At 39.0% G+C, this 22,295-nt stretch overlaps 1 protein-coding gene across 1 annotated transcript; it reads left to right on the top strand.

The window, feature by feature from the left end:
* Window positions 1-3,133: 3,133 nt before the first annotated feature.
* On the top strand, window positions 3,134-20,904 carry LOC139941548 (adiponectin receptor protein 1-like). The gene is made up of 7 exons (XM_071938098.1): window positions 3,134-3,293; window positions 4,032-4,444; window positions 7,891-8,164; window positions 9,723-9,906; window positions 14,960-15,147; window positions 15,618-15,811; window positions 16,100-20,904. Exons 2-7 carry the CDS (start codon window positions 4,082-4,084, stop codon window positions 16,259-16,261), a joined length of 1,365 nt encoding a protein of 454 aa, XP_071794199.1. The 5' UTR covers window positions 3,134-3,293; window positions 4,032-4,081; the 3' UTR covers window positions 16,262-20,904.
* Window positions 20,905-22,295: the final 1,391 nt, after the last annotated feature.

Here is a 22,295-nt window from a genome sequence, read left to right as displayed (position 1 = left end):
AGAGTGATATCGATTAACAGTTAGTAGGCCTAATCGATGTGTGACGCAGTGTGATGAGCATTTTTTTTTTTTTTTTTTTAATACAACCATGGAGGAAGAAAATAGAACGCCGTGTCCGAAACGGCGACATTGGCTTCAGCTTCACGGCTAGATCGGCGCGTCTGCCAGTATATTGATGAATACGCAGACGCGCACGATCTAGCCGTAGCTGTAGCTAGCCCCCCCTGTAGCTAAAATCGCCGTTTCGGACACGGCAATACGAGAAGGGCGCCACAAACTACGTCATTTCTCGTTCGTTTCTGAAGGTAAAATCGCATCGTGTTTTGGGGTGTGGTTAGCCGACTTTAGTTTGCATTGCGTTATTGAAAACATCACACAAGTGTTTTCGGCAGAGCTAGAATCTATCTATTAATAAACAGTTTGCATTGACTCAACTTCGTCTCTATATTTTGTGTAGTTATCATGGGGTATCTTGCTGTGGTAGTTGGCTCCTTGTCTTTCGTCGTGTTGCTGGTGTTGTCGGGCACGAATGCTGTGAGTTACGGAGCCTGCCCTGAAGAATGGCAGCAATGGAAAGGGTTTTGCTACAAAAACTTGTTTCCAATACGTACATGGAAAGATGCCGTTGAAAGCTGCAACGATCTTGATGCACATCTTGCCACGCCTAACTCAGTAGAAGAATATGCTTTCATGTTGGATTATGCTAAGTCGGGTTCGGAACCACTCTCTACCGGTGTGTGGATTGGTTGTACGGACGAAGACGGAGATGGAGTTTGGGATTGTCTTGGAGACACCCCAGAAATTCAGTACCGCGCTGGCTGGTTGAACGGTCTATCCCCAGATCGTCAATGCTCTGTCTTCAGTAGAACCTGGCCTTTATGGGGGTCATTTTCATGTGGCAACACTACTGAAAAGCATGTCTTGTGTGAACGTCCAGTTCCCGTCATAGACTCCGTAAGTTGCTCTGTCGTCACTACCGATCGCTGTTTGTCTGACATATATAAGACCCTCACTGTACGGGGGAAGTTGCAGTGCTGTCTGGCTTGTCACAAACACCAACGATGCAAGTCCTTCAACCTGAGAGGAAATCAGTGTGAGCTGAGTGAAGGTACCCATGACGTCACACTCATTGTATCCGATGGAGACTGTGTTCACTACGAACTGTAGGTAACAGTCTTTTAACCACACAGTATAGATGCAAATCGTGTAAACCTGATCCTGTAACGAGCTGTAATTACACCCATTGGTCGGTGTGAACAACTACGTGTATTTCCACACACAAACCGGTTCAAACTGCGGGGGAACTGTAACCCGGTTCCCAGTCCACCAAAAACTTTAACCGGCCCCACCACTTAAACAAAACCAGTTTCCACTACGAACTTTCCCCGGGCCTTTTTGTACTACGAACGGCTAGTTTCCACTTTAAACTATAAACATCTTTACACGGATTTTATTTCCAGTTCACGACACACTGTTTCCACTACGCAACATTAACGGCGAGACATTTTCAGGGCGAACTTGTGACATGTTTCCACCCGAGCTATAATCATGTTTATACAAGCGAACTATCAGGACGAACGAACTGTAGCCTGTTTTCACTCTAGCCGCATCATGTTTTCACCGTAGGAACTGGCTGTAGCTGTTTTCACTCGGAACTGTAGCCTGTTTTCACAAGGAACTGTAGCCTGTTTTCACTAGGAACTGTACAGAATTGTTTTTACTGGAAATTGGTATCCTGTTTTCACTAGGAACTTTATCCTGTTTTAACTAGGAACTGTATCATGTTTTCACTAGGAACTGTGGCCTGTTTTCACTAGGAACTGTACAGAATTGTTTTTACTGGAAATTGGTATCCTGTTTTCACTAGGAACTTTATCCTGTTTTAACTAGGAACTATATCATGTTTTCACTAGGAACTGTGGCCTGTTTTCACTAGAAACTGTGGCCTGTTTTCACTAGGAACTGTACAGAATTGTTTTTATTAGAAACTGTATCCTGTTTTCACTGGGAACTTTATCCTGTTTTAACTAGGAACTTTATCTTGTTTTCACTAGGACTCTCGGATCTGATCCTGTTTTCACTAAGAACTGTGGCCTGTTTTCATTGGAAACTGTGGCCTGTTTTCACTGGGAACTGTAGGGAACTGTACATAATTGTTTTCACAAGGAACTTTATCCTGTTTAAACTAGGAACTTTATCCTGTTTAAACTAGGAACTCTAGCCTGTTTTCACTTGGAACTGTATCCTGTTTTCACTAGGAACTGTAGCATATTAATTTCACAACACCAACTGCGATCTGTAACGATAATAGTTCTGCGACCTATCCTTCACAATTATCATTTCGAACAGTATAACATTGCGAACTATAAAACAAATTATCTGCTATAACCTTTCACTGTTAGGTATAACTACTGTAAATAATGGCTATTATTTTCACTTTCAATTGTATAATCATATGTTTTCGTGTTGTGAAGTGCACAAATTGTTATGATTAATATTAAAAGTTGGCAAACATACTATCTGTGCGTATATACCTCAAACTTCAAGCGTTTAATTTGCCCTCCCTCTTTTCTATAATGTTTTCATCAACACCACCATCCTACGGCTGCGGCGTACAGAGCATTATCTTGACAGGTTTACTCATCTAGCATCCGGAGTATATAGGGCCTATCGTGCACAATGAACTATTACTGATTCGGGAGGTTTAGCTCACGTTCCGCGTGAACGTGAACGTGAACGTCAGAAAAGTGCTGTTCAAATATCACGTAATTTTAGCATACGTGAGGTTACCAATTTTCATGCCAGGGGCTATTATTTCCATTTCCATTTCCATTTCTGTTTGTTGCATTTTGCTTGTTTCTGGTGTTCAGCTGTTGCTATTCTGTCGAAATTTGATTGGTAATCCTGTTTTTATCAAGGCAAAATGTCATGCTAAGCATTGTTTGTACTACTTATTTTGTCATCTTCTTGACGTACAAAAAAACAAATAAAGCCACTATCATTATCTTTTTTTGTGTATAGCGCCCCCTCGTGAGTCCGAAACGACACGGTTTCAAGGTTTGTTACGTAGTTAACTCGCTGGTCCCCGCAAATACTGGCACCAGCGTAGTTGTTGTTTACAGCCGGAAGTCATGTACACTACGCATGTACACTACATGTATTGTTAACCTTATCCATGTTCATACGTGTACATACGTAAGGTGCATACAGCCAGATTGCAATGTAAATGTTTTTGTGCGCCATAGACAATCATTATCATTCACGGCAAATAGAATTACGGGAAAAAAAACTTGGTAAGTAACAATAGTTTATAACATTAATTAGGTATATGTTTCATCGGAATTTGTGTTAGTTACGTTAGAGGAGAATTATTGGAATCCGAATTATTTTATCGTGGTCCATCATCATGTTCATGGAGGATGGAAAAAAGGGTTAATTTTGCGGTGGAGGAACGGTTCAGTTCAGGTAATCGTGAGGAAGCTCAGTCTATGTCTAATTTATTCCTTCATGGTCAGCTGTTGCATTTGCAATGGATGAGGAGTAGTGACACTGACAGAAGGAAACAGCTCGGTAGAAGAACTTTAACTTCTACTTCTATTCTACATTTAGCCCCACTTGTTGTGTGGCCAAGGATAGCTGAATCCTTAGCCACACGTCCACCCCATTTCCTCATGCAGCTAAGAAATAAAAAAAATTCTGGTGCCTTATCTACGACATAGGTCTGCCGAGCTGTGGGCCCGTGAGGGCGCGAATACAAATCAACGGCTGTTTTATGTGAATAAGCTTGTGTACCTTTTATGCGCACGTGCTACGTAGTTCACGAAAAGTACCCAAGCTTATTCACATAAAACAGCCGTTGATTTGTATTCGCGCCCTCACTGGGTCTCCCAGTTTATGTATAAATCTCTTACATGTTTGTTATATAATTATGTTTCATTATGTGGTGCAAACTATTTAAAAGAGGTAAACACACTTCGTCCTTAAAAACTAAAAAAACTTTTATGTCTTTTTTGTTCTCCTCTACTTTTCAGGTAGCTAACTTTGAGCAGGAGTTCACAAGCATTAACAGACTTTGTATTGTATGAGTGCTGCTGAGCAGAATGGAAACTACTGGCTTCGGAAACGAACAGTAGCAACTTCCACACCAGCAACAAAAACAGTTTCCAACTCCCCGAGAAAGAATACAGTCACTAAGCAGTCAGTCAAATCTAAGAGAACAATGTTATCTCACGTGCCACTGGCGACTGAGGATGAGTATGTTGTGTCTGTTCCCGATGATGAGTCTTCCTCAGACTCGGACGAGAGTGATTGTGAGAAGGCTTTAAACCCTGACCGTGAGACGTCTACAATATCTGTACCATGTCTACCAGATCAAACTGAGGAGTCACCAGAGAAAAAAGAAGAAGAAGAGATTAAGCCGGAAGAAGAGCAGAAACCCGAACAGGTAGGCTTTCGGCAACTAGTGTAGTTGGAAGTCTTATTTTATAGTTTTATAAGAATAGTGGCATGGAAGAGGGCAAAGACTTAAAGGTTTGTTCCCTCAATTTGTTTGAATAATATTATATTAATAATAATAAAAGACATTTACATGTATACCAAACGTACATGTATGGCACATAAAAAATACAGGAGCCTCTTTGCGGAACACAAAACATAAAACAATGAAAAATCGACTAAAGGCAATTGTTACAAAAGAAGATTCAAACGAATAAGTCTTAAAAAGACCCTTGGAAATCTCAAGAGAGTCAGCTTGGCGAACATGAAATGGTAAGTCATTCCATAATGAAGGTGCAATGAAGTAGGAAGAGTAGTTTGAGTCGGTAGGGATTGCCCATGATGCTACACAAGTTTACACTGTACAGTGTATGTCTTTCTTAGTTGTGGTCTGCCAGCCAAATACCAGTTCCCCGGTTTGCAAAGAGATTTTATGCAGGCAGTTGGCCGTCTTATTAACCGCCGTCTTATAAACTGACTTTTAAGTTTGGTGTATGGTGCTAGTCTAGCCCATCTCGTTGGGCTGTAAGATTGGTGTTATCATGTAGTCGCCATTGCAGCCCACCCTCTATCTTTGTCTAGAACATTAAGTTTTTGAAAGAACCAGCAAGTCGTATTGATACTTGTACAACCCTGCTTCTCTGACTTCAACCATCAATCAGTGATATCATGTGGCATGATACAATTTGACAAAATCAACATTAGAATGTGTCATGTACATGTATGGTCTGTGCAGACTCCGCCCCCCAGATATCAATACTTGTGAATGGCCCTTAAAAAGATAAGTCAACAATTTAGAGCTTTGTTAAAAACTGAAATAACTTCTGCTTTGTCAAAAAAACTGAAGTTAACTTTGGACTCGATGAAGACCCTCTTTAAACAAAGACCTGAAACAAACAAAGAACACTAATGCATAGTTATTGTATCATTGCACAGACGTTAGGCCCTATATGGTACTAAACAAAGAACTTCATGTACATTTTGTTATTGTGTAATGTGTGCACAAGGTTTGTGTCCTTTGATGCTATAAAAACAGATTGCTTCCTGCAAAACTATTCTTTCAGTTCTGGGTACCTCAGACCTAGAGGTCATAAATACCAAGGAAAGGGTAGGCCTACTTGGTGATTTCCTCTAATACTTTTCAAATCCCTTTACATATTACATGTAAATGTACTTTTAGGTCAACACACAGGGTTGTAGCTACATGTAGACAAATTTTAGTCAGTGGGCTTTAAATTAGTTTTTTGATTGGCGAGCGGATCAACAACATTATGCATGTTTGATTAGGGGCTATTATTGCTAAAGTGTAAGCTACAGATAGACATGATGATGATGCTGAGTTTCCTAAACTGTTCATGTTATGGGGGCAAGGCAATAAGATGATGGTCTTTTGACTGTGTTCATTTTATGTGACATTTGATACTCCGTATCGTCAGCTGTTTCTGAGATCAATGAACAGTGAACAATGTATTGCACTTTCAATATATTCAACCATGGTTCAACACACAAAGACAGGCTTTTTTTTCCTAGGTGTAGGTGGATGTGTACATACAGTACATGTAATGCACACATGAACATCATGCTGGCACTTCCTCAATCAATTTTATCTACATGTACTTGTACTTGTGTGGCAAATATGTTCAAAGATGAGCAGGACTATTGTTTGCATACGTAGGCATTATCAAATGGTATTGACTCTTGTAGATTATGTCTTGGAGGATATTGATCATGTTGTGCAAAATGTATTGATATGAATACACAAATGTGTATGTGGATGTTTTTTGTGTACAAACCTTGGCCAGTAAATGTACACAAAACTTGCCATATTCGCACAATACAAATTATTTTTTAAACATGCACTGGCAGAATGACACAACTTACCAAGTGCTTTGTGTACTTACTTTGACGTTAGCATGATGGATATGATACATACAAAATTCAAATCTCTTTGCAAAACTTAGGGGGCCTATCTGTTGTCACAGGTTTTCAAAGACTAATTTTGTTGTGTTTGTTTTTCCTTTGTTTTATTTTTGTTTTCACTTCGCCTTGAACACCCAGCAGGGTGTAAACATGTATGCGCATTATAAGTCTTTATTTAGAGGCATGTGCTACAAAGTACAAGACTGTATTGTATGCTACATACATTTTCTTTTATTAAAACAAAAAGTTGTAAGAATACATGAACATGTACCTCTAAATAGGTTGATTTTATAGACAGTGTTATTCTTGAACATTTGTTGGCAAGGCTCCCAAAAGGAAAGGAAACAAATTTCCATGTTCGATATATGCAATGCTCAAAAGCGATTTCCCTTGTAAAATGTACTTTGTCCAAGATTCAATTAAAGTGTGCTCAAATGTGTTCCTAAGTCTGGTTGAACATAGAAAAAAAAAATTGGATGCATGGATATCGATGACATTCAGCCTTTCCATTTCACTTGGCTTCACCTTGTGAATAGTCTTGGCTTTCACCTTGCATTAAATGTTTCATATAAAGTATAGCTCACACTTTAGACTTGTCCTTTTAAAATAATAAAAACAAATCCACACTGAAAAATCTTAAAACACTGAACTACATGTATGCCGACAAAGCCATGTAGACCCCAACCCTGTCCACCATGACACGACCTTTCCATGTTGGACGAACAAGGGGGGAGTGATTAGTGTTGAAACGGCTCTTTGCAAGTGCCCATTAATTATCTCTATTCGATGGGCATTTCAGTGTCTAGTATTTGATTTTAAAAGTGTTGCCGCAGTTACATGTACATTGCAAAAAAATGATGACACTTGACCCTTCACATGTGCTTGTATTTGTGGTTATTGGTAAAGTTTATCACTTTTTCAAGACCCCACTGCTCCCATGGGAAAAGAAAGTTACGTTCATTTCATGTCATTATCAATTTTGTCATTTACTCATGTACTCGAGACCACATACATGTATACATGAGTGGGGGAAAGGGACAAGTCTATCAAACATTGTAAAATGCCATTGTGTTTGATGCCCTTCCAGTGCAACATTTGTATAGAATCCTAAAACTAACCATGACGCCATCTTGGTCTACATGGGTCTGTACATTTTTACACCATTTTTCACCATTTTAATGTGAGGTTAGAGACTTCGAAAAAAAATCCAACTCATAGGGGTACCGTTAGTGCATTACAAAAATATTATTTTGACTTCGGAGCTCCTTTTTAACGACGGCTCATAAAAGAAAACAAATTGAGAGTCGTGAAATTGTGCCCTATGGTCTGGAACGCATTTGGTGCGCAGACTGTGTAGGGGACCATGTTATCAACGCTACTGCTTTTTAAATTCATTGTGGTCTTCAAGTTTCAACATTATACATCTTGTGGAGGCTTCGTCATCATAATTTCTATTTTTGTTTTTCCTGAACCCAGATCGTGGAAGCTGCAAATGCTGATCCTGAGGCAGATATCATTGGCACCAACTTGACTCAAACTGCTGCCAGGCAGGCAGAGCGCTTTGTCCGTAAAGTGAAAGAGGCTGCTTGGCGCTGGCGTGTCACCCACCACAACCTTCTACCCGATTGGCTTAAGGATAATGATTTTCTCCACTTTGGACATCGTCCCCAGATCCCATCCTTCAGGAGTTGTTTTGGCTCCATCTTTCGAATACATACAGAGACTGGTAACATCTGGACGCATCTGCTCGGTAAGAATTTGGTTATTGATAAGGACTTCAATTCTATTGTACATATTTTATCATTGGTTTTTGGGGACTGTTTTTACAAGTTTTATTTTTATAAGAAACAAAAAGTATTGTACTTTATCAATCTTTCAATTAAGTGCACTGGACCACTCCATGCCCAGTGGTCAATGTCCAAGACCTGTGCCCTTTACCAAAGATTGCCTTAGTGCCCTTTCCCTTTCAAAAAGGAAGCATACAGGCCTGAAAATTATTGTACTACAAGCATTCATTGTATAGCTAGCTCTCTTCACACAACATTATTTTAGCAGGGGGTCCCTTGCTATTTTGGCATGTTATTGTGAATGTTCTGTACAAGTGGACTGTACAGTGTCCCTAATGAATTGTCACCAATTTGTCGTCCTGCATGGACAGTATAATAATTGTTGTCCTTTCACATGAGTGTACATTTCCACAATCTTGCTTAAAGTAAGCAAGGGAACCTTGTTAAAGTATTGTTGTCTCAAAAGGACTCGAGACATTTACGAATATTGTTCTCAGCAATGTCCAGTTTTTCTGCAGCAGTAGAGTGTTGAGGGATAGTGAATAGTGAATACTGAAATTGACTAATTCAGTTATTCTTTGACACTAGTCGCGCTAGTCGCCCAGGCGCAGGCGTAGTAGTCTCAATGACAGAAATACAAATGATTTCTTTTGTACACCTTTTTCAGACTTGACCTCCATGCATTATGGTCATTGGTCAGTGTAAATAGTGACCATCAGGCATTCTGGTCCTTGCATAATCTTTCCTTGTTGATGTAGTAAAAGTGCAGACACACAGGAAACAGGTGTTACGTGTTTATGGCTGGACAAAAGCAATGAAGGTTGCTGGTAGGCTAGAGTTTAATTAAGTGTGCTGGTCTCTAACTCTGTACACATTGTACATTACATTGTACATCGTCCAATGTCCTTGTACATGCCATACGCATGTACATGTATGTTTTACAGTTAAAACTAGTTGCCTATGTGTACCTACACTGTACGTATAGACTAACTTTTCAGGGACATGTACATTATGTCTACAGGTGTAATGCATGTAAAAGAACCCAGCCATGCCAGTTATACGGTTTATGTGAAATGAGCTATTATAAGAATTTGTTAATATTATTTTTTTATTAATTCTTGCAGTGGCTGCTCACTGCTGAATGCGCCGCAGAGATTGGTCTCATAATTCAAACAAATTCAAAGAAAAACGTGTTTCAAAACGTGTTTCAAAACGTGTAGCTGTTTGGTCAACTGCTTTGAGTACCTTGCTGATTGCCTTACATGTATATTGGGTGCTTTAAAGACTATTTTTATGTTCACGTTGTGTCAGTTATTTGATGTTGACTATTTTTTTCTTTGCGTGTATACATAGTAATAAGATGTAGGATTGGGTTTTAATGCAAATTGGAGAAATATTTCTCTTGAAACATCAGGATATTTTTATTTTTGTTTTCTAGGAGTGAAAACCCATTGCCAACCTGATTTATGGTAAAAAAGTACCTAAATATTTGTTTGCACTTTCCACACGCTGTGTTTCCAGGCTTCATCGCCTTCGTCATCTTGATGGTCTACTTCCTTGTGGTCTCCATTAAGAGTCAGGAAGAATGGCAGAAGATTGTTGTATATATGGCTTTCTTCACCGGAGCCATCTCATGCATGTTCTTCTCCTGGGTGTTCCACACAGTGTATTGTCACTCATCTCAGACATCACTCATCTTTAGCAAGTAAGAATCTTAAGACATCAGTAGGATTTGAAACTTTGCATGGTGGAAATACGATATAGAAAGGTTAGCGGTAACACCATGTAATGAAGTGATATTACATGGATGTTACTGCAAACCTTTCTAAATCTTAAGACATGTTCATAAATACCCCAGACAGTTTTGCTGTATCTATTGGCAGAAAGCATGTCACGTAGCTGGGTGATTAAACAGCTGATAAAGACATTGCTGGAGCTGTTTTAGACCATCTGGCTTCACAAGTTAATTTGTGCCAATTTACGTATGCTGAATGCAATATTAGTACCCGTACATAATCTATTTGTACACATGCGAGTACACAACAAAGTGTGCATCAAGCAGAATTTGTAAAAACAAAATTTAAAAGGACAAACTGATTATCACTGGTTGCCTATAATTGTAACATTTTTCACTTTTTAACAAAAGGGCAATTATGAATTGGAATAAAAGAGTTGTGACTTGTTCTTATGGGTTGTTTAATAACTCGTCACCACTCTTGAACGCCAATGAAACCAAAAATGCTGAAGATAAAGCAGAATGCAAACCAAAGTATTTATATATTTATGGTGCTTTTAACTTTTGAAGTTATGGTCTGATTTTGAAAAAATGCAAAAATAGTTTTTATAAGAGGTTATGTGCCTTCAAAAGTTGAATAGTCTAAGGAGTGGCCCTTGAACATGAGTAAAACATTTTTTTTAAATTAACACAGCAAGAAAAACAAATTCTGTTTATTTGCACCCTTGTTTTCATTAAAGGTATTTTTTAATGGGAATAACAGTGTTGGGAGTCGGTCTTCCCTGCGTGGCAATGTCCTCAGGCTCGGTCTATTAACATCGGCCAGCCACCAACTCGATCTTTACCACGCAGTGAGACGGCACCCCACACTGTTATTCTCTAATATGAGGACCTGATTTTTCAGTTTTTCTTGTTTTTGCAGGCGATTCAGAGGCGGATTCACACTCTCCAGCCACATATTTTGTGTGAGAGCTACATGTACATATGTCAATACCTATGCTTTTATTACTTGTCGTATTAAGGACTGCCTTCAAATCTTTGTTCCCAAATACAAGACGCATGTCTACTACACCAAGAGCTGTTTTAAGAACTAGCCCTCTCTTGAAGAAACACCCCTGGTTACCTGTCGCTAAGCGTGTTGACTTCAAAATCTGTCTACAAACCTTCAAGACACTCATGCAGAAGTCCAGTAAATATAAGTGACAGGCTTCAGCAACATCAACTAAATCGCAAACCTATTTTAGTACGTTCTTCCTCACACAGTCTTCTCGTTGAGCATCAGACAAACAGTAAAGCAGGAGACAGAGCCTTTTCCAATGCGGCACGGCTCTATGGATAGCTGCAGAAAAGCAATCTTTGTCTTGAATCATATGAGAAAATTCCTGATGAACCACTTGTTTCATCGACATTGATTTTTTATTTTTGACCGTCTTTGATTTTGATTTGATCTGAGTTGGAGACATCCAAGCGCTTTGCATCCTCTGGAACGGACACTCAATAAATGCCAGCTTCTAATTACTGTTATTAAGATATCTTATCTCGTCTTTTTCAATCTCTACTTTCTGAAATTCATGTTGTGCTAAAACATTGTTGTACATCATCTGATGTTACAAAGGGGCCACCATGTTTCCTTTTTCTTTTTATGAGTGTTAGCTTTGCTTCCATCTTTTCTTCTGCTTTTTGTTTTCATTTTTCGTTCAGCTTCCTTCATACTCTCCTCACAACCTCTTTCTCTGCTTCTTTGTGTTTCTGCCTCAGCACTACATGTAGCCTGAACATCTGATGTCTCACTTCGAGGCTCCTGAATTACGCCTCAAGCCTAGGTCAATCTCCATCCATAATCACCTACCTCCGTATGCAGAAGGCCGACAGAGCAGCTGCCAAACGTCACCTCAGACGAATCAAAACACAGATAATAGAAAGCTTTCGGTCACTGCACGTTTATCCAATGAAATTGTTGTATCCAATGAAATCACTGGGTCTGAAAAGCAAGTACCTGTCTTTAGACAGAGTACCAGTCTACTTTACAGCATCATGCAATTACCTGTCTTTAGACGGGGTACCAGTCTACTTTACAGCATCATGGAATTACCTGTCTTTAGATGGGGTACAAGTCTACAGCATCATGCAATTACCTGTCTTTAGACGGGGTACCAGTCTACTTTACAGCATCATGCAATTACCTGTCTTTAGATGGGGTACAAGTCTACAGCATCATGCAATTACCTGTCTTTAGACGGGGTACAAGTCTACTTTACAGCTTCATGCAATTACCTGTCTTTAGACGGGGTACCAGTCTACTTTACAGCATCATGCAATTACCTGTCTTTAGACGGGGTACCAGTCTACTTTACAGCATCATGCAATTACCTGTCTTTAGATGGGGTACAAGTCTACTTTACAGCATCATGCAATTACCTGTCTTTAGATGGGGTACAAGTCTACAGCATCATGCAATTACTTGTCTTTAGACGGGGTACAAGTCTACTTTACAGCATCATGCAATTACCTGTCTTTAGATGGGGTACAAGTCTACAGCATCATGCAATTACCTGTCTTTAGACGGGGTATCAGTCTACTTTACAGCATCATGCAATTACTTGTCTTTAGACGGGGTACAAGTCTACTTTACAGCATCATGCAATTACCTGTCTTTAGACGGGGTACCAGTCTACTCTACAGCATCATGCAATTACTTGTCTTTAGATGGTGAACAAGTCTACTTTACAGCATCATGCAATTACCTGTCTTTAGGTGGGGTACAAGTCTACAGCATCATGCAATTACTTGTCTTTAGACGGGGTACAAGTCTACTTTACAGCATCATGCAATTACCTGTCTTTAGACGGGGTACAAGTCTACTTTACAGCATCATGCAGTTACCTGTCTTTAGACGGGGTACATGTCTACCTTGCAGCAACTTTAAACTGCTCATCACACAACTTGGAAGACAGTCATTGAGAAATGGTTCTGTTGGTTTTCATCATCTGAATACTCTGAAGAGTGAAAGTGCAAGGAGGCATGTCTACAGCGGAACTGACTATAGTAAAGACTAAAGATTGCCAAACTCATACTCCCAAACAATATTTTGTGATCTTACAGCGTTTCATTTTCTCCCTGAGATCATCATCTGGCTCACTTCTATAAACACCCCCTTTGAGGAAATCCTTAAGCTGTGTCTTCGTGACTTCAACTTTTCAACCATAATGTTCTCCAAATTATTCTTGGTCAAATCGGAATAATAATAATAGTGGCCTCTTGTACAGCACGCATATCGGTCACTCAGTGACGCTGCTTGCGCCGTTGTATTTCCTGCAAGGCGTGTGGGACTTTGTTTGAATTATGGGATCTACTTCTTTTACATAGCACCATGTAATGGTTTACAAGGTGCTGTGGCGCAGTATGCTGCAGATCATACCAGGAAAACTGGGTTCTTTTACGTGCTTCACACAACACACATGACAAACAGCTTCACGTCCCATCCAAAGGACGAAACACCATGTTTAAATGCCTTGCTTAAGTACACATGTGTCGGGACTGGGACTCGAACACACACTCTGCTGATCAGAAACACCAGAGTTTGAATCCGGTGCTCTTAAGTGCTAGGCCACAACACGCTAAACAATGAACAGAGGTGGGACGATGGAATAAACAGAGGTATACCGACGATGACGACAACAATTACGATTGTAGCACAACACCTGAATCTATGCCACACCTTCTACAATGCCCAGTCCTTGAGGAGCAGTGCTGTCTTGAAGACCTGATAATGGCAAACGAGAAGGTTGTGAAATGCGCCCAATCTTGGCCAAACATTTGAGGAGTAGATAATGGACTCGAAAGAAGACCCTTAACAAGCTCCTTTTTACATTCTGTCAAATACTTTCACAAGTGTTTGACAGACCCAAGCAGTACCGTAATAATAATAATAGAAGTTGATTTTATATAGCACTTTACCACAGCCCGAAGGATGTCTCAAAGCTCTTTAAACATTATTACCCCCCGTCACTGGGCCTCACATTCCTTAAACCATCTCAGATCCATGGAAAGTATACAGCCGGCGCTGCAGGTTACCACACTCCAAGCTTATACTTCACATAAACCATCTCAGCCCTCACAGATACCCATTTACCCCTGAGTGGAGAGAAGCAATGGTTAAGTGTCTCGCTCTAGGACACAAGTGTCACGACCGAGATTCGAACTCACATCCCGTTGAACCACCAGAACTTGAGTCCAATGCTCTTATCCGCTCGGCCACGAGACCCCCGTAGGTGGGTATTGCATAACAAAATATGCAACCTCGACCGAGTCCTTGCCAAGAAGCTTCTTCCGGTAAGACTGTAACTGGCTGTTGATTGACTTGCTTACAGTAGATCTATCAGACCATAGAGCTGGTCCTTGCTCTTTGATGAGACATAACAACAATATCACTCACCTCTCCCATCACGGTAATGGCATTGTCCAAGAGTGTAGTCTCATCCTCTACAACAACATATAACAATCTGATAATGCGTGTCCCTTGTCCAAGGATACTTGTTGTCATAAAATTGTCTATCCAACTTTGTTTGTATCTTAGGTTAGAGTAAAATCATGTGGAAGTCTGCAGGCAGACCATGAGATAAGGACAAGTGTGACCACAAAAAAGTAATTTGTTTGGGGTCACACATGGTCTTATCTCACGATATGCCTGATATATGCATTATAATAGAAAGTTTTGTTGTATTTTTCCTGCAAAGTTGACAAAACCCCAAACGAAGACACTACTACCTTTAAAGGCACTGTACACTCTTGGTAATTACTCAAAATAATTGTTAAAAACTTAGTTGGTAATGAGCAATGGAGAGCTGTTGATAGTATAACCCATGGGATACACCAAGAATGAGAATACTGGTCTTTGACAATTACCAAAGGTGTCCAGTGCCTTTAAATGAATGGTCAATTAATACTTGCACGTGTCATGAAGAGTTGGAGGGTTTCAGTGTTGATAAAAATATCGCTAATGAGAATTATGATTGAATCCTAGGTTGGATTACTCTGGCATCTCGCTACTTATTGTGGGCTCCTTCATCCCCTGGCTGTACTTTGGATTCTACTGTCACGACAACTTACGCTACTTCTACATCTCACTCATCGTACTGCTGGGTTTTATCTGCATGGTCGTCGCTCTGAGGGACAAGTTTAGCCAACGCAAATTCCGTGGTCTTCGAGCAGGTAGGTTCTCAATAAAAAACAATCTGGGAGTTTGCTTTCTTTTTATATTTGACTTGAATTTAAACTGAATCCACTGTTGGGCTCTTATATAAGAACATTTCACCAAGGCCGGAAAGTTAAAGTTTGGGTGGCAAGTGAGTGAAAATATCAGTAAGCCTATTAACTGCTAAGTATACCTTTGGATTTTGTTCTTTTTTTGGCTGGTTGTTTGCAGTGATGTGAAGACACAATTCTTTCATTTAGGAGCCGTAAAAAATAATATTTTTAAACTCATTCTGTCGTTATGGATTTTGATATCAAGTGTCCTTGATTCTGAGTTGATCGGTTTTTAAACAAATCGGACATCAATGTACTTTGGGTCATTTGCTCCACAAACAAAGAAAAACAGTTCATCTTATGGTGGTGATTTTGTGTACGTGTAATATAGAAAACCCAAGTACTGAATGTTATACTCTGTCTTGTCTATGCAGGTTTATTTTTAGGTTTGGGGCTTAGTGCCATCATACCTGCAATGCATTTCCTTGCAATCAGCGGTGTAGTTGAAGCTTTTCAACACGCTGCCTTCGGATGGATCTTGGCCATGGCTGGCCTGTACATTATGGGAGCAATCGTCTACGCTGTGCGTATCCCTGAAAGATTCTTTCCAGGGAAATGTGATATTTGGGTAAGATTTTATTTTTTAATTTTCTTTTAGGGCCAACCTTGAGATGTATACATGTACATGTATTGTGATCTGACCTGGGGATGATTTCAAAAAGCTATACAATTCAGCACAAGACGAATGTTTCTATATTACCATAGCGATTTGTAATGTGATATCATGCTTTACTAAGCAACTACGATTGATTTGCAGCTAAGATCAATCTTAGCTCTTTGTGAAATCCTGCTCCCAAGTTCAGTCTTACATTTCTAAACATTAACCCTAACCGCTATTTTGTTTGTATTTCCACAGTTCCATAGCCACCAGTTTTTCCACGTGCTTGTTGTGGCTGCCGCCTTCTGCCATTACCATGGCCTCAATCTGATGGTTGATTACCGTGAACATATCGGACAATGCGCCGCTGAGATTCTTGACGACGAGTTAACACAGCCTTCTCTCACTACCATGGCTTAAATCTAAAGGTTTCTTATTGGAACAAATAGACAACGTGAGCTAGTTCGGTTGAGCGGCTAGACTTCTCCATAGTTAACCATTAAGCAGTGCATGGTTCGATGTCAACAATCTCACTGTGCTTAATGGTTTCTGGTTAGTCTAGTTGGTCTAGTCGAGTCTAGTTGTCACCCGAACCTGCTCTGTCCTGCTGAAATCCTTGACGAGGAGGTGCGAGTTTTTTTAGCAGATTACTTTAATTTAAAAACGAAAACTTGAAAAATCACTATTTTTAGAAGAGATGTTTTAAGAGTAAAGCATTAGTAAGTTCTATGTGGTGTGATCGTATGGGAGAATGCTAATTGCAGATATAATGTATATTATTATGTATGATTTGGTTTAGATTTCCCAAAATGGTAAATCACTTCCCATGTTAATTAGTTTCAATCTTTAACATCTTGTACAGTCTAGAAGTTTTTTGCTTGAATTTTGACTCAACCCTCCAATATTCTTTTCTCCTATGTCACTCAACGCCAAATTGTTTGGACTTAGTTCTAGGTTCTTTTACATGCATTACAAACCCCTCAAGATCTAAAGCTTTTCGTCCCAACCGAAGGAGGAAGCAATAATGGTTAAGTGTGACGAGTCAAGACCAGCGCCCATTTTCATGGCTCTGCTTACCGTAAGCACAGAATCGGCGCTGACGGAAGCAGGGAATTGATTGCTTACGGCAGGTGTTTTCCAGAGGTTAGCGGCGAATTTTGGCTTCTGCTCGTGCGTACTTCACGTTACTAGGCTATCTACGCTTACAAGGCTAGCGCAAAAATATGGCGCTTGCATGTAAGTGGGGAATCGTGATCGTAAGCAGAGAGTTCGGCAGTAAGCAGAGCCATGAAATTGGACCCAGGACTCAAACACCAGGGGCCAATTTTATAGAGCTGCTTAAGCAAAAAATTTGCTTAAGCACGAAAATAGCTCGCTTATTTTATACATGTTACTGGCCAAAATGTCATGCCATATACATTGCTTATGACTAGTATTTAGCTGTTGTTTACTTAGCATAACAATTGAGTGGAGTCTTGGCCGGTAATCTGATTTTACTAAGCAATGAATTTTTTAAGCAGCTCTATGAAATTGGGCCCAGAGCTTGAGTGTAGTCATCCATTTCACTTGATCCCTTGGACTCCACATCTTATTATTACCATTGGTTACTGTTGACTGTATGCATTCACACACATAAAGCCATGCATACTAAAAAGAAATGCTTGTTATGCTGGTTAGAGAGCTCTTGTGTATGAACATGTGTGCCGATACCTGAGTTTCAATCCAAACCCTGCTCGGTGGCACATGTCACCAAGTTTGGTTGCAAGTTGTAAATTACAAGTTAACTAGTGATACATGTAGCTTCAAAGTGTATGTTAAATCATGCACTGTATGTGTACTGTACTTTGTAAATGCATTGAAAAAAGGACATTATTCTCCTTCCACTAGTTTGTACATACCCATGTACATACATTACACGTATTTTCAGTTCTAATTTTTCACTGTGAAGTGATAAACTCAGGTTTGTCATTGATCTAGAAATGAGTTTTCCCACCCTCTAAAATTTTGTAATTTAATGTTTTTTTTTAGAACTACTGATTTTTGAATTCCATAGAATTCGCGTACTGTATTTACTGTACCTCATACATATTTCTCACTGTTCCATTTGCCATCAAGTGCCAGATTATATTTTTGCTATTTACCAAGCATCAGTATTAATGCACAGGTAAACATGCAAGCCTAGTAGACTGTCCAATGCGCTACTGTCTACTACGCATGCGTTTAACAAAGCAATGGTGGAACCGCCACAAGGTGTGGGCAGGCGACATTTGCGCGAGCATCGCTTATTACAGGGATGAGATTGTTCAGACTTTTGGCTGAATTCAGACTTTTTATGTCAGCCTGGTGAAGAAAATCAGGCAATATTATTGTCCACAAATAAAGAAATCCTGCTCATTGGTCACTTCTCTAGTGTTGTGGATACTGTTTCCAAAAGCTCCTTTGAATCTATAACCCGAGGGGTTACCAAACAGTAGAAATGACATCATTTCAACATACCTTTGAATTTGTGTCCAAGTTTCAGACTTTTTCGTTAGTAATGACTCTCACCCCTGTTATTAAGATGGTGGTGCATGTACATTGTCTGTATCATGCGTTTTCACAAGCTCCATGAAGCGGGACAAGAGAATTACATGTATGAGGTATACATGTAGCAAAACAAATATAACATGGTTTATTTAAGGTGGACAGTCCACATCAGCTTCCCTATGGGAGTTGACATTGACTGTCCACGCTCAAACCATATTTAAATGTTGCGTTATAGCAAGCACTGTACAATATTTCACTTTGAAAATATTTGAATTAATTAAATTGTATAATAGTTTACAGGTTTCATTTTCCAGTTTTGGTGCAGATGTTGCACCTGATGTGTGGTGTAGCAAGGTTAATTACCCTTCCAAAGATAGTGATTAATATAGATGTGATCATTAAAGGCAGTGGACACTATTGGTAAATACTCAAAATCATTAATAGCACAAAACCTTACTTGGTAGTGAGTAATGGGGAGAGGTTGATAGTAAAAAACATTCTGAGAAGTGAGAAGACCGGTCTTTGACAATTACCAATAGTGTCCAGTGTCTTTAAGCCACTGTAATAAGGTACTGGGAAACTGGATGTGCAGATTTCTTGAATGTGTTATTTTCAAAATCTGTAAAATTGATGAACCTAGATGTTGATGATAGTTCGGGCCGTGCTATAGATCACGCTCGTTGTGGGCAGTAAGAGTGTATACATTAATTTATTTTGAACAATACGCTGTTGGTTTTTGGAAGATTAATTTTCGTTCCCAACCCATTTATTTCAACCTGTCAACCAACCAGTAAAATTTAAGTCGAATTTGGTGAGCATGTTTTAGAGAGGGGAAAAAACGGTTAACAGCAATTGGCAGGAATTTTGTGCTAAAACATTGGTATTTTTTTTACAATGTCTCTTGATGGTGACTAGAGAGCAAGCTACGGTGATACCAAAAAAGTCACTCTATGGAAGTGAACTTCATTGAGTTCCCTCGGTCCACTATGAAGCGAATGTCCTACATCACCAGGTAGTACTTAAGAAGCAAGACAGTTCTTTAGTCTCCCAAAATTCTGAAATTTAATCCATGGGAGTGGATTAAGAGGAAGACAATTTATCAAAGAACTGTCGCAATAAACGTATAAACAATGTGTCGGATTGAAAACCCCCAAAAATAAATTTCTTGATCAATATCTGTTGTGCTCCATGCCTTGTTGTTGAAATTGTTCATTGTTGAAATGCATCAGTACAGGATTAACAGGATGGCAAAGTGCCTTTTACCTAACACCAAATGAATGCTACTGATAAACCGCTAAATATAACAGATAATAGTTTTGTATTAACTCAGATATAAAATTCAGATCCGTATTTGGGAGATTATGGGTACAAAAAAATTATGTGTAAATTACATTTTACGTATTGGAGCTTTCCCTTGGATTGATTGGGACTTTAGTATAATGTCCCACAGTGTTAAATCTATATTGTTTATTAATCTGATAGTTTATGTTGAATTTGCACCTTTTGGATTTGAATTGTCAAGGAATTATTTAGTTTTTCACTCAACTAATATAAGTATTTGTTTTAGATTTTAAAACTTAGTTCAATTAGATTTTAGGGTGTGTGACTCAAAAAAATTGATATTGAACATTTATTCATTCAGCTTTAATACTATTATGATTTGTTTTGAGTGGGTTTTTTTGTAGAGAGAGAAATGTTATGATTATAAAAAAAAAACAGGCTTTGTATATTTTTAGTATTAATTGTCAGATGTGGCAGTTAATTTGCCTGATTGTTGAGAGACATGGTTTGCAATCGAAACATATTTAAAGAAATTTAAATTTTAGGCCTTTCACTTTTTTTTTAATTATTATTATTATTATTATTATTATTTTTTTTTTTGTATTATTCCCGATACAATGAAAACAAAGTGACACAGTACGGGGCCAAGCGATTATTTGTTGATAAGTTGTTGCTTTTTGAACCTTCATTTCATGTTATATATTTAAATGAGAGCACCTTGAAACAATAGGTGATATAAACACATCGCTCTGTATTAAATTCATCCGCTAATGTAACATGTTCTAGATTGATATGTAATTACTAAGTATTTGATAAACCGGAGCACCTTCGTGTGAATTAATCTCTAAATGGTTGTTTAGACTTTGCTTTGCGTAAGATATATATCACCATTTGTTATTTTCAGTTTTTTTTAAAGTGATTTAAAGAAATTGTACTTCTAACAGAAAGGATTGTATTGTCACATCTTGTGTTATGGTTTAGTTATTTTGTGTCTGATGATGTGTTAAAGACAGGAAAGAAAAGCTTTACATCTTGGGTAAAAACAGTACAAAAAAGGTGAAAGAAACCACTGTTGTGCTGGCCAACGAAATTTAGAATGGTTTGAGTTCTAACAACTGAAAACGTTGGCTTATTATGTGTTTACTTAGAGGGAAAAGGCTAACTGGAATGTAGCATTTGTTTGAATGCAAGGAAGTGGCTCAGGTTTCTGTACTAAATACTACTGCAGTACAAATAAAGACGTTTGCGGAGAGTGATGTTAGTACACAAAAACTAGTGTCTTTTGTATTCTTTGTCTCCCTAATGTTATTGACTGTGTCTTGATGTATTTCTTCGTGCTGTGCTTTGCCATCTTGGTTTGCATGTCACTCAAATTGATTTAAAGGCAATGTATACATTTGTCTTTTGGAACCGTTTGATTGTTTTAATCCCACATAAATGTTAATGAATACAATAACAACTAGCTGTTAATAAAATCATTTCAAAAGGTTGTTGCATTAATTAAAGTGCATTTATCGCCGAAAATTCAGAGCAAATCATTATGTCCACTCGGGAAAAATAACCCTTAACTGGAATACAAAATTTGAGAAACGTTACTGACAGTAACGCTGTTCAGGTTCAAAATCTGGAGGATAAAATCTGATGTCTTTTACATAACCACATTACTTCGAAGTGAAATGATCCTCAAAATGCTTGATACTATCTCAAGCTGCTGTAGGCTTCTAACCATACGTTTTTATTGCCATTAATTTTAAGAGTGAATACCAAACGTATACCTCCCCTTTAACCACCGGGCTGGAAGGCCAAAGTAGTCCGACACCTTTGCTGTACATGTAATGAAAATCAATAGCCAACTTAATTGCTTTTGCGGACAAGGTTACAACAGAGATGGAGGTATTAGGAAATGTCTAATGTAAACCTGTTATTTCAAATTGGCATAAATACTCGTTCATTCCACAAAGATTTTTTTTATCATTGCACCAGGTGCCCCACTGTACAAATAATAATATTGCACATTAATTTCGGACCCAAATTTGATAGAAACTAGCGGGATGCCGCGCTTTGCGCGGCACCTCAGCTAGAAATCATTGCGGATAAAATGCTACAAATTTAGCGTTATGTACGGGGTGTGGGTAAGTGGAGGACAGGGTCACATAAAAAAAATAAGCCTGACATCTAATGGTGTCATGATGAAAAACAACCTGGAGTTATTTTCATGTTCAGTTAATTACTTTCCTAAATCGTTTTGTCCTGTGTTTTCCTTTTCCGTATAGGCCTATTTCATCCAGCCCGTCAAGTTGTTTTGCCTTTCCCCCATCCCCGGCCCCTATCTCATCTTGTGCCCCTGTCAGATGCAATTGTGTCCGCCATGCAATACTGTCCACTCCGGACACTTTTGCATATGCAATCGTGTCTGGGGCTATGCAAAAACCGTCCGTGGACATGTACATGACTGTACATTGTGTGCGCGCGTAAGCGAGCGTGCATGCACTGAACCTGATTTAGCATGAATATTCACGTATTTTATAATTGCAGCGAATACCAAACGGCCGAACATTTCCCATTCATGACATGCACTTAGCTTGTAAAAAAAATGGCAACGTGTTCGTCGACCAAGGGCGTTTAATTAACCGCAAGGACGGTTTTG

This window comes from Asterias amurensis, chromosome 9, assembly GCF_032118995.1.
Source record: "Asterias amurensis chromosome 9, ASM3211899v1".
Lineage (NCBI taxonomy): Eukaryota > Metazoa > Echinodermata > Asteroidea > Forcipulatida > Asteriidae > Asterias > Asterias amurensis.
Note: the sequence above shows the minus strand (reverse complement) of the source record. Positions and strands in the feature narration are given on the sequence as shown.

Excerpts from the sequence above, each read along its gene's own strand:
- LOC139941548 (XM_071938098.1), top strand. The coding sequence starts at position 4,082 with ATGAGTGCTGCTGAGCAGAATGGAAACTACTGGCTTCGGAAACGAACA. Across the intron at positions 8,165-9,722 it reads CATCTGGACGCATCTGCTCG|GCTTCATCGCCTTCGTCATC; the intron begins GTAAGAATTTGG and ends CTGTGTTTCCAG. Across the intron at positions 9,907-14,959 it reads ACATCACTCATCTTTAGCAA|GTTGGATTACTCTGGCATCT; the intron begins GTAAGAATCTTA and ends ATTGAATCCTAG.